Genomic DNA, 11,621 nt, shown 5'->3' with positions numbered 1-11,621 from the left:
AATGGCATAGTACCAAATCTGAACTTCCTACTCATACAATATTTCAAGTGGAACTTTTCAAATAGACGCAGCTGCTTTTGTTAACACTGGTTTCGAACGTCTATTTGTCGTTACTTCTCACGCAAACGCCCAACTAACACCACCGACAGATATATGAAAATTTCCCCTACAAGATCGTGGTGTTAGTTTGCGTGGGTGAGTTACGAGTTACGAAAAATCGATATTCTAAGTCATTGTTTACAAGCAGTTGTGTCGGATTGAAAAGTGTTGCTTGAAGGATGTCGGAACAGCCATTCACATTGCCGGCTAAATAATTTTAAATACTTTTCAGGAATCCAACGTATTCATAATTTTTTAACATAAAATGGAGGGATGTTTACGCTATCATGCCGTATGATTATTTTTTTTATTTTCATGCGTCGTTTTTGCTCCCGTCGATCTTCTTTTTATAATTTTTCATATTGAGCGTTATTTTCAGATGAATCACAAAGATAATTTCTCAAATATTGTAAAATTCAGCAGGCCCACTTTAGTTTTGGATGCAAAACAACATATTTCACGATGAATTTCGAAGTGCATCTAAGATTCGGGCATTGATGGCAAGATAAAAACATATTTAATTAAGATAAAGACATAAAAACATAAATAATTAACGATCCAGAAATTTAAGAACTCATCAGCACTAATTTCTGATCAGTTTAAAAAAATCAAGAAAATAGTTTTTTTGTTTTGCTGTTAAAAAAATTGAGGGTGTATTTAAGTTATTCTTTTTGGGATTAAAACCTACAGTTTGTCTTGAAGATGTATTTTCAACTTTTGCATAACAACCCGTGTTGCTTGGGAAGGGCCGGCATCTCCACTCGCACTACCTCAAATCTTGGGCAGTCGAAAACCACGTGCTTCGGCGTTTCGTCCACGTTGCCACACTCTGGACAGAGGGGTGACGTTGTGTGTCCAAAGCGATGCAGGTACTTCCTGAAGCAGCCATGACCAGACAGGAACTGCGTCCAGTGGAAGTTGACTTCTCCATGCTTCCTGTTCACCCAGGTCGAAAGAATCGGTATTAGCCTGTGTGTCCATCTACCGCTCTCGGCTGCGTCCCACTCCTGTTGCCACTTAACCATCGACTCCGTTCTTACCATTTTTCGTACATCTCTGGTATCTCTTCGCATATAGCATTCGGTGTCCTCCGCCAAGGTGATGACGATGGGTATCATACCGGCGATAACGCATACTGCTTCCGTCGAAATTGTTCTGTACGCACTCACGACTCACATGGCCATGAGGCGGAACGTGCTGTTCAATTTTTTTTGGTTCCTCTTCGTTTTCAACGCTGCATCCCAGGCTGGACCTCCATACCACAGTATCGACGACAATACACTAGCCAGAAGACGCCTCTTGCTGCTGCTTGGTTCAGAGTTGTTCGGCATGATTCTGGCTATCGCATTGATGGCCTTCACCGCCTTCTCACATGCGTAGTCGACGTGGCTATTGATGCTTAGTCGGTTATCGAGTATCTATCCAAGATACTTCAGCACGCGCTTTGATGCTATGGCGTTCTCCCCGACGGTAATTTCTGCTCGCTGAACAGCTTTACAGTTACTGACCAATAGCACTTCCGTTTTGTGGTGGGCTATCTGCAGCTTCGCCCCTTGCATCCAGTTGGAAACCGTGTCGATCGCCTTGGTTGCCAGCATTTCCACCTCTTCCAACGTCTCGCCTACTAGCGTTAGCACACCGTTGTACATCGCGTTCCAGAGCGTTGGGCCAAGTATGAAGCCTTGTGGCACACCCGCCGTGATCCGGATTGATTTCTCTCCCATGTCCGTCTCGTATACTAGAACCCGGTTCTGGAAGTAACTTCTTAATGCTACACAGGTAATCAGGAACCCACATCATCACTCTCCAGTTCATACTTGCCACTAACGACGGACTGCAGAAAGTGACGTCGATAATGGATTCCCTACCATCTTTGCGGAAGGTGCTGATGGTTCCTAAGTTGGCCAGACTGACGTTCAACTTTGCCAGAGCTTCCAGCAGGCTATACATTCTTTCGCTCTCCCAATCCACTGCCCAAGCATTGAAATCTCCTGCGATGACGACTGGTCTCCGTCCAATGAGCTCTCCGGTGCGCCCATCTAGCATCTGGTGGAACTGCTCAATTGTCCATCGTGGGGGTGCGTAGCAACTACATACATAGATTCCATTGATTTTGGCGATCACGAAACCTTCGTATGAGCCCGCCACCACTTGTTGAATGGGATACCTGCCCATGACTTGTTTGGTCGCCATTACTGCTCTATCCGCCACCCAGTTACCATTATCGAGAGGGACTCGATATGGCTCTGCAATGATTGCAACGGCACACTTTGTTTCCGTTGTTGACTGCCACAACAGTTACTGTGCTGTGTTGCAATGATTGAGATTTATTTGGGTTACCTTCATTATTGCTGGCCCACCATCACCTTTTTGAACTCTGGGCACCTGAAACTTCCCGTCACATGGCCGTTTCCGTCTTCCTTTTTGCAGAGCATGCACCTCGGTTGCTTTGTACAGTATTTTGCAACGTGCCCCTTCTCTCCGCATTTCCTGCACAGATCAGATCTGTCAGGGCCTTTGCAGTTTCTCGCCTGGTGACCGAAGTCCATGCATTTGTAGCATCCCTCCATTTTCTTAGATACCAGAGGAATAGCTTTCAACGGGCACACTGACCACCCAACCGTGATTCGGCCTGTCTTCAGCAGCTCGTTAGCTGCGTCCGAAGAAAGTCGTATCGACGCCGTCTGCATGCCACCATACGCCTTCCTCAACCGAATTGCCATCGGTACGTCTCCCAGGTTGCATTGCACCTTCAGCGCACTCTTCAACTTGTCTTGTGTTGTGATCTCGTCCAGATCCCTGCACTCGACCACTGACTCCTGGGATAAGGCTCTTCCGTTCGCCGTCCCGCCAAGAGATTTTTCGACGAGCTCCTTAAAAGCTGCGCTCTTAACCGTAGGATCCCTGAAGGGGGAATGTTCGTTTACCTTATCGAATAGCTCAGCAGTGGGTAACGGGATAATTCCAGCCCCCAACATCAACGGGTGAATTGGCTCCAATCACACAATAGATTACATCTCCATGCACATCACAATGTCTTCAATTGTAGGATGTTTCCTCCAGCGTCCAAACAGCGAAATTGGGAATTTCCATAATCAGTTTAGTAACTCGCGATGGTAATTTAAACATGCCATTTATTTATAACACATCACGGAACATGCAAACTAATTTATTCACTTATCACTACTGGATTTATTTGGCTTAAAACTACTACATTATATAATACAAGGAACGAATTAAAACCGGCCGTGGGTCTTCTGCCCGTGTGTCTCGGTGACTAGGTGGATGCGGACTGGTTGTCGGTCCGTATCTTTCAGTCCAACAGACCTTCGGTGCCTCGATGCGATGTTATTCGTCGTTGGCTCTCAGAGCAATTCCCGCCGCTCTTGTCATCAACTATCCGGCCTTCCTTATCACTCCCGTGTGAATTAAAGCTGTGATGATGATGATGATGACGATGATGATGACGATCTTGACCGTGGTGGCGGAGAAGATGAGAGCGTAGTGATCACATTGTTTCGGTTAGTTGCTTGTAGGTAGTAGACAGTCGATCATATTGTTACCCTGACCATCTGAGTTGGTGTGGCGATTGTAGCGTGATGTTGACAGGGTTGTAGTTTGACGGGTTCTTTGTACTCTTCAACACCCTCACCCACCCTGAAATTCGTAGAATTTCTGAAAATGGAAAGCAGATTCTCTTCGACGGAATGGGATGGTGGAAAGGAAAAAGGTTATGATCGGCTGGCTGTTTGACTTGGCTTCGCACTATCATCTTCTTCAGGAAGCGACAGGATGCAAAGCTTTTCGACCGGTCTAGTTAAAAACCCTGTTGCAGTTTTAAGGGTCACAACTCTGACCACACCGTCGCTACCAGGATGGGGGGGTTGGTTGTCGTCCTTTATGACTACCAACTTGCCTACGTCGATTTGAACTGCTGGCTGCAGAGGTATTCCCTGCGCCATCTCTTCCAAAAGTCTTGCAGGGTTAGTTGTAGAGAATCCAGTCGGTTGATCGGCAGCTCTGTTAAGTCAGGCTCGGGGATTGACTGAAGGGATGAGCCGATCAGAAAATGCGCGGGTGTCAGTGGCGCTAGGTCGTTGGGGTCATCGGATAGAGGCGTAAGAGGGCGAGAGTTGAGGCAAGCTTCGACCTGAGTAAGCAGCGTGCTGAAGTCCTCTGGGGTTACTGGTGTTTCTCCTACTACTCTTAACAAGTGGTATTTGGTTGAGCGAACAGCTGCCTCCCACAAGCCTCCAAAGTGAGGTGTGCTCGGTGGAATAAAATGCCACTGTATACCATCCCTGGCGCATTCCTTGGATACAGTGTCATGATGATCGCGACTCTTCAGCAGTTTTAGGAGTTCTTGTAATTTATTGCGTGCGCCGACGAAATTGATGCCATTGTCGGAGTAAATATTCGTGCATCGACCTCTCCGTGACACAAATCGTCGTAGCGCCTGAAGGAACCGGTCAGTCGATAAATCTGATACCAGTTCCAAATGAACCGCCTTAGTGCACAGGCAAATGAAGATCGCAACATATGCTTTAATTGCGGCGCGTCGAGGAACGGGTCGGAGATAAACTGGACCAAAATAATCAACACCAGTGGAAGAGAAAGGGCGAGACACGGTGACTCGTGTAGCTGGCAAGTCGCCCATGAATTGTTGAATGGTCGACGGCCTCGAACGAAAACATTTCTGGCATTTATGAACGATGTTCTTGACAACGCTTCTGCCTCCCAACGGCCAAAATCGAAGTCGAATCACGCTTAACATCAGCTGAGGTCCAGCATGAAGTAGACGCTCATGGTAGTGTTGCAGGATTAATCGAGTGAACCCGAAAAAAAAATAACAACAAAAATACATTAAAAAAAAATGTAACAATAAGACGAAAATTATTGTCTTAACAATGATTTATATTGTTACGTCTATAATAAATTTACCTTGATTTATGTTGTACAAAACAGATAATTTCATGGTAAATGGAAAATTTATAATAAAAAAGGGGGGTTGTTAAGTATCTTAAAAATGAAATTTTCGTGATTTTCCCATATATATTTTTTCAATAACATTATATATTATTGTTATTTTACTGTTGGTTGGCGAATTTATTGATTAAAAAGAATAACAGTGTACTTTAGAGTGTATGTGTTGGCTTGACAGATCTACTTTATCGACTTTAAAAATAAATCGAAAAAATAAAACATCGCCCCGGGAAGGGAAGGGGGTGGTATGTCTGTTACGGGTGAGTCCTTTTTTTACTGGTTATGGAATGAGATTCGATCCGGAACTTGTGAGAAATGGAGGCCAACTCCCTTGCACTCGATCTCTCTAGGTCACGTCTCCTTGGTGGTTGAGCGTCGTTGATAAGTAAATGCATTCTACTGGAGAGAATCGCCCATGAAATATGCTTCCACCTGAGAGTTCATTCCTGACATCTTCAAGTGGTGGAGTTTTTTATTATTATATTGTATGATTATTGACTGCACGGAAAAGGTCTGCATTAAGCGGGATTTAGATGAGGCAGGTGAGTTGAATTCAACTCAAACCGATCTGGTCGTAGGCGTTCAATTGACTTGACAACGAATAGAGCAAGTCCGATTTCTGGACGTTCAGTGAGTTGAACGCTGAATTGAACCATCTTAACCCAGCTTTAGAGAGGGTCTAGGATAAGAGATGAGCGGACGCGGACTGGCTGGTTTTGAGCCAAACGAACTGTCAAAGCCAGAGCCATGCGAGCAGCGCCTATCTTGATTACATTGGCAGTGTTGCTGACCCTCTCATAGTCTGCATGCTTCAATCAGATTTATTTTTATTGTTCGTGAAGTAACCTACAATGAAAACACACCAATATTTAATGTAACAACAATTTTTATTGTAATAGAGTTGTTCATTATTGTTCATGATCGAATCATGTTAACAATAAAATAAATGAAAAATACGATAAAAATCATTGTAACAACATTTTGTTATGTACATTCATTGTACAGCTAGGTAGCAGTTTTGCCGTTTTCGGAAGAGTACAACATTATAACAATCATTTTTATTTTTGACAATAAAATTAATGTTAGAGCATTGTTTCTGCTGAAAATTTCACTGTCATTTTTTTTTCGGGAAGGGATGTCGAGCTGGAAGAACAACGGGATGCTTAGCCTCTTCCGATTCCATAGAGTGGTTCAACCGTCCACCTAGTTTGAGCAACTGATCCTTGGAAACAAATGGGTTAAACCAACGTAATGGTGACCTTCTTGAAACCGTCTCTCCCTTGGAAAGCGCCTTCAACTCCTCGCCGAAAACCTCTCGTCGGAGTTGCTCCTTTCCGAGGATGGTGTTCTAAGCAACTTCATCAGACGCAACCAGTAGGTGCGACGAACGAGATCAGTGTAAGACGAAAATCTACCAATATACTCGTTGTTGAATTTAGCGAATGTAGAAACCGTTGCTGCCATAACCGTTCTTCGTTTCTCTGCTTCCTCTTCACCTGTTGAAGAAATATTCGGGGGTCTCGGCCATTCATCTGAGTTCCTCTCTAGCCAAGTAGGCCCTTGCCTCCAAAACTTATTTTCAAGGATATCTTGAGGTGCAATTCCCCGGGAAATCAGGTCTGCTGGATTTTGAGTACCAGGAACATGGAACCACCGATAACCTTCAGTGATAGATTGTATTTTAGCTGTCCGGTTGGCAACAAAAGTGGTCCAGGTCGTTGGGGGAGCCTCAATCCAACGCACGTGGAATCCGTCCAAAAGTAGCAGCTCGCATCAATCCTAATCGATTCTCAAACCGTTTTGAAAAGTTGCGCTCCCAAAAGCGCTCCACAGAGCTCCAGTCTTGGAATGGTCTGGTACTTTAATGGTGCAACCTTTGATTTTGATGAAAGAAGTCGAACCTTCACCTCACCGTTCTTATTCATGCTGCGGAGATACAGGCAGGCACCATATGCTTTCTCCGAAGCATCTGAAAAGCAATGAACGTGGATCTGCCGCCACGCCTCACCCACCGTTGGAGGTAGGGGCTGGTCCCAGCTAAGTGTATGGTTATTATCGTCCAGTATCGTCCACAACCGCTGCATAAAAACCTTGGCCGTGGTGATTACGGCTCCCAAAAGCCCAAGAGGATCGAACAAGGTTGCAATCACTGATAATATGTTTCGTTTGGTTAATATTGCATCCGCGTGCAGAGAGGGAATAGTGAACTGAAACCGGAGAATGTCCGTAGATGGAATCCAGGTCAACCCCAAGGTTTTAACGGCTGAATCTGGATCCAAATTTATTTCATCCGAAGTTCGAATGGCTAAGTTTTCCTCCGGAACTCCCGTTTGAAGCCCATTTGCGTAGCTGAAAGCCACCAGCTGACATCATCTTATTCAATTGGATCTGCAGTTCCCTTGCTGTTTCCACGTCATTCGCACTCGTGATTACGTCATCCATATAGGTATCTTCAAGGACCGCTCTTGCCGCAAGAGAAAATGTCTTCTCTTCGTCCATCGCTAGCTGCTTGAGCGTTCTGGTGGCCAGAAACGGTGCCGATTTTGTGCCATACGTAACCGTGTTGAGCTCGTAGATCCTAATAACCTCCGTAGGTGAAAAACGCCAGAGAATACATTGCATTGGCACGTTCCAGAAGGAAGACGAGGATTTGACGGAACACTTCTCTACGTCCGAGACAATCATGATCTGCCATGTCCGACTGCGAAGAATAATATATCGAAGTTCCTCCTGAAGAACTGCCCCTGTCGTCAGGACGTCGTTGAGAGATACTCCGCTTGACGTCTTGCACGACGCATCAAAGACCACCCGTACTTTGGTAGTGGTACTTGCCTCCTTGAGCACTGGGTGGGGTGGAAGTAGCACCGTTTTACCACCAGTTCAGTTTCATCCACCTCCCGCATGTGGCCGAGCTTAACGTATTCCTCCATGAAAGCGTTGTATTGCTTACGTAGTGACGGATCCCTGGCGAGTCTGCGTTCCGTTCCTTGGAGACGCCGGTATGCGATGTCCTTAGACTCGCTCAACAGTGAAATGGCATCTTCAACCTTCGGCAGTGAGACGGTGTACCGACCATCTGAACCTCGTTGAACCGTGTTGACATAATTATCTTCACACTGTTTTTCTTCTAGCGAGATGACCTTGCCTCACTCAACCTCCTCGCAGGACCAGAAGCGGGAAATTAACTCATCCAGGCCAACTAGTGATGATATGTTGCAACTGATATGCAGAGAGCGATTTGGTTCTGAAATGCCACCACTAATTATCCATCCAAACACGGATTCGTTTAGGGTTGGAAGATGTTCCCCCAGGAAAATTCTCCGTCCGGTTTCGAAAAAGTCGAAAAAGCATTCGATACCTAGCACGAGATCCACTACGCTCGGTTCGAAGAATGTAGGATCCGCCAGTTGAATCCCACTTGGTAGAGTCCACGTATCCGTATTGACGGTGGCTGTTGGAAGATTTACCGTAACCTTTGGAAGAACCAGATAGTTCAATTCACGAGAGAAGTCAGAAATTCGTGACCGCAGTACCGCTCGAATCCTTTGCCGAACCCTTGTAGCCGCTTGACCAATCCCGGCTACCGAAATATCCACCCGATTTCGAGCAACCTGTAACCGTTGACTCAATCGCTCCGTAATGAGATTGCTTTCGGATCCCGAGTCCAGTAGAGCGCGAGCTGGATGACGATTTCCAACGTCGTCCTCGAGAACCACAACTGCCGTTGCCAAAAGCACCTGAGTAGGTCTTTGGTGAGCTGCAGCGGACACTGCAGTTTCCGTGGCTGCCACGTTAGCCACTTGCGTATCGGATGAGCTAGATGACTTCTGTTGGTCCGCAAAAGTGAACGACTTGCTGCCCCCAGCAACTGCAGCAACCTTGGTTTCCTTTTCCTTCCCCTGCTTGAAGCATACTAGAGTATGGTGACGTCCCTTGCAGTTCCTACAGGAGTATTTTGATTGACAGTCCTTGGCGTTATGTCCTGTCCTGAAGCAGTTCCGACAGAGTCCATTGGATTTTACGAGACCATCTCTGTCCGATACTGCCATCCCCTGGAATTCATTGCACTGATGGAGAAGGTGATCCGAAGAACAGGCAACGCAGCGTCCCCTAGACGCTTGAGAATTGTAGCTGACCTTCACGGGTTGTGGTTTCGACTTCGGTTGTTGCTGCGACTGGCCGACACCCCTAATGTCGATGGATTTCGTTGGTAAGCTGTCCAAAACCTGGATTCTACGCCGAAGGAAATCGCATAGCTCTTCCAGAGTATCCTGCTCCTTTGTTGATGATACCTCCTCCCACCCTCTACGCGTGACCGGGTCCAATCTTGCTGTGAGGATGTTCACCAGCAGAAGATCCTTATAGTCAACCGGTTGGATGACCTGGTCGAGAGTCTGCACAATCCGTTCAAAACCTTCCACTAGGATGTGCAAGTCAGCTCCGGACTCCTTCGAAAGTGTGGGTAACTTGAATAGAGCTTGTACCTGCCGCTTCCTCAGTTGCTTGCTGTTATTGTAGCGTTTTAACAGCATATCCCATGCCACCTGGTAATTGGCTGCTGTGATCGAGAGTGGTTCAATTAGGGCCTTGGCTTCTCCTTGAAGGCAACCCTTTAAATAATGAAGTTTTTCCACCTCTGGTAGTTCCGCCTTCCAGTGGATTAGCGACATGAACAAGTCGCGGAAACTCAGCCACTCGTCAATGTTCCCATTGAAGGTATGAAGCTTGATCTGTGGTAGGCGCACATGATCAATGGTGGCCGATGTTGATCCTTCACCTGCTCGTATGGACTGCTCCAGTGCTTGGGGTTTCTGGAGCTCCTTGATCTTGTCCATTAGAAAGGACTTGACCCCATAATAACGATCGCTGAACTCGATGCGTTCCTTCTCAAGTGACGTCTTCTCTGCATTGTAGTCGTCGTGGGAAAAGATCTCTACCATGGTTTCACTGTAACTCTCCCATAGCTCGTCCAGTTTCCCAATACGTACCTCCACCTCGGTAAAGTTGTTGGATTCAGAAAATGTTTGGGTAAACCGGTAGATGTCATTGAACGATAGTTGTATCTGCTTCAACCTTGCCGTCAATGCCCTCATCGACGGCGCCTTGGCTGGAATTCCACCGGTTGGCATGGTGTTATCGTTACGGTAATGCAATTAGCAGAAAGAGAGAGGTGCGGTGTAGTATCTTGCAAAGAGCCTAGCTTCGCTAGGCATATACTAGTTAAAATTACCCGGAGAAACGAGTATTTGCGCTTCAAAATTCCAAAAGGGAAACCTGCAGCCACGTGACGTCACACGTCGATCTCTCAGATGACGACAATTCCAAAATAATGGTGTGAATCGAAGAGGAAAGGATCAGAACAGAGCGGTGGAGGTTGAACGTCAACTTATGGTCCAGTAGAACACCAAGATCGCTGAATTGGTCGGTTCTTTGAAGAACCACACCGTTGATGGCATAGTCGAAAACAATCGGCTGCCTGATGCGGTAATACGACATTACCATACATTTAGGAATGCTGAGGGTAAGCTTATTCCGACGACACCAATCAACGAACAGATCCAATACCGATTGAAGACGAATGCAATCCTCAGCAGTCCGCACCCCGAAGTACAGCTTTAGGTCATCGGCATACGCAAGCTTACAGCCATCTCCAAGTAGAAGAAGTGCGTCGTTGATGTACAACACAAACAGCAACGGGCCAAGATTGCTACCCTGTGGTACACCTGACGAGTTCGTGAAATACGAGGAAGTACTGGAATCGAGTTTCACTCGCAGAGACCTGTCAGACCTGTAAATTTACCTTGACAGTAATGTGTGTTGCTTCCTCTCTGCGTGGAAAGTGTGCCGATGGGTGTTCACTGGCCTGATGTGCACCACTGTGGTTTAATTACTCATGAGCCCCAGACAGTGTGATGGTTTAAAAGATGCGCCTTCCTTGATATCCAAGTGCCAAACTTCCTTCCGATAAGTAGAGCTTCAAAACCGTTGCTCCTGGATGATGGTGAATGGTAGCACAGTGCCAAATCAAAATTGGCCAGAACAGATTTCCTTGTCGTAGGTCCGGAGAATATTTCGAAATATTGGCATTAGTATACAGAAAATCTCCCACGGCTGGACATACACTATTCAAGCTTAATTTACCTTACAAAGAAAGCGTTGCGCCAGTCCAGCGTTCGATGAAATGATTTTCCACCATTTAATTCTCGTATATCTCGTATGTTGCTTCCGGGTTGGTTGATCGCATAGAGGTTCGTTGGTTGATTCAATGTTCCGGCAAATTAGCACAACCGTTCCAGCGATGTAGTGGGTATCATTCCGTGTTCTCACTGATTTTGAAGCATGCAATATTTCAGTTGAAGTCCAATATACGACATGGCAGCCCGAGCCATATCCAGCATGTCCAACAGCGATGGCGTTCTAGCTCAAACGACGCCTTATTGTGCGATGACCTCTTGTCAGTACACTCAGCTCTTTTTTTTACACGGGGGATACGTACCGTGTAAAAAAAAAAACATGTAAAAAAAACCTACGAGATTTTG

General features: G+C 46.0%; 1 protein-coding gene across 1 annotated transcript; it reads right to left on the bottom strand.

The window, feature by feature from the left end:
* Nucleotides 1–8,228: 8,228 nt before the first annotated feature.
* Nucleotides 8,229–10,211, bottom strand: LOC135712392 (uncharacterized). The gene has a single exon (XM_065235383.1). The coding sequence runs from the start codon at nt 10,209–10,211 to the stop codon at nt 8,229–8,231; it is 1,983 nt and encodes a 660-aa protein (XP_065091455.1).
* Nucleotides 10,212–11,621: the final 1,410 nt, after the last annotated feature.

Source organism: Ochlerotatus camptorhynchus, unplaced genomic scaffold (assembly GCF_037179485.1).
Source record: "Ochlerotatus camptorhynchus isolate MF236.1 unplaced genomic scaffold, CSIRO-AGI_Acam_v1.1 ptg000477l, whole genome shotgun sequence".
NCBI lineage: Eukaryota > Metazoa > Arthropoda > Insecta > Diptera > Culicidae > Ochlerotatus > Ochlerotatus camptorhynchus.
Note: the sequence above shows the minus strand (reverse complement) of the source record. Positions and strands in the feature narration are given on the sequence as shown.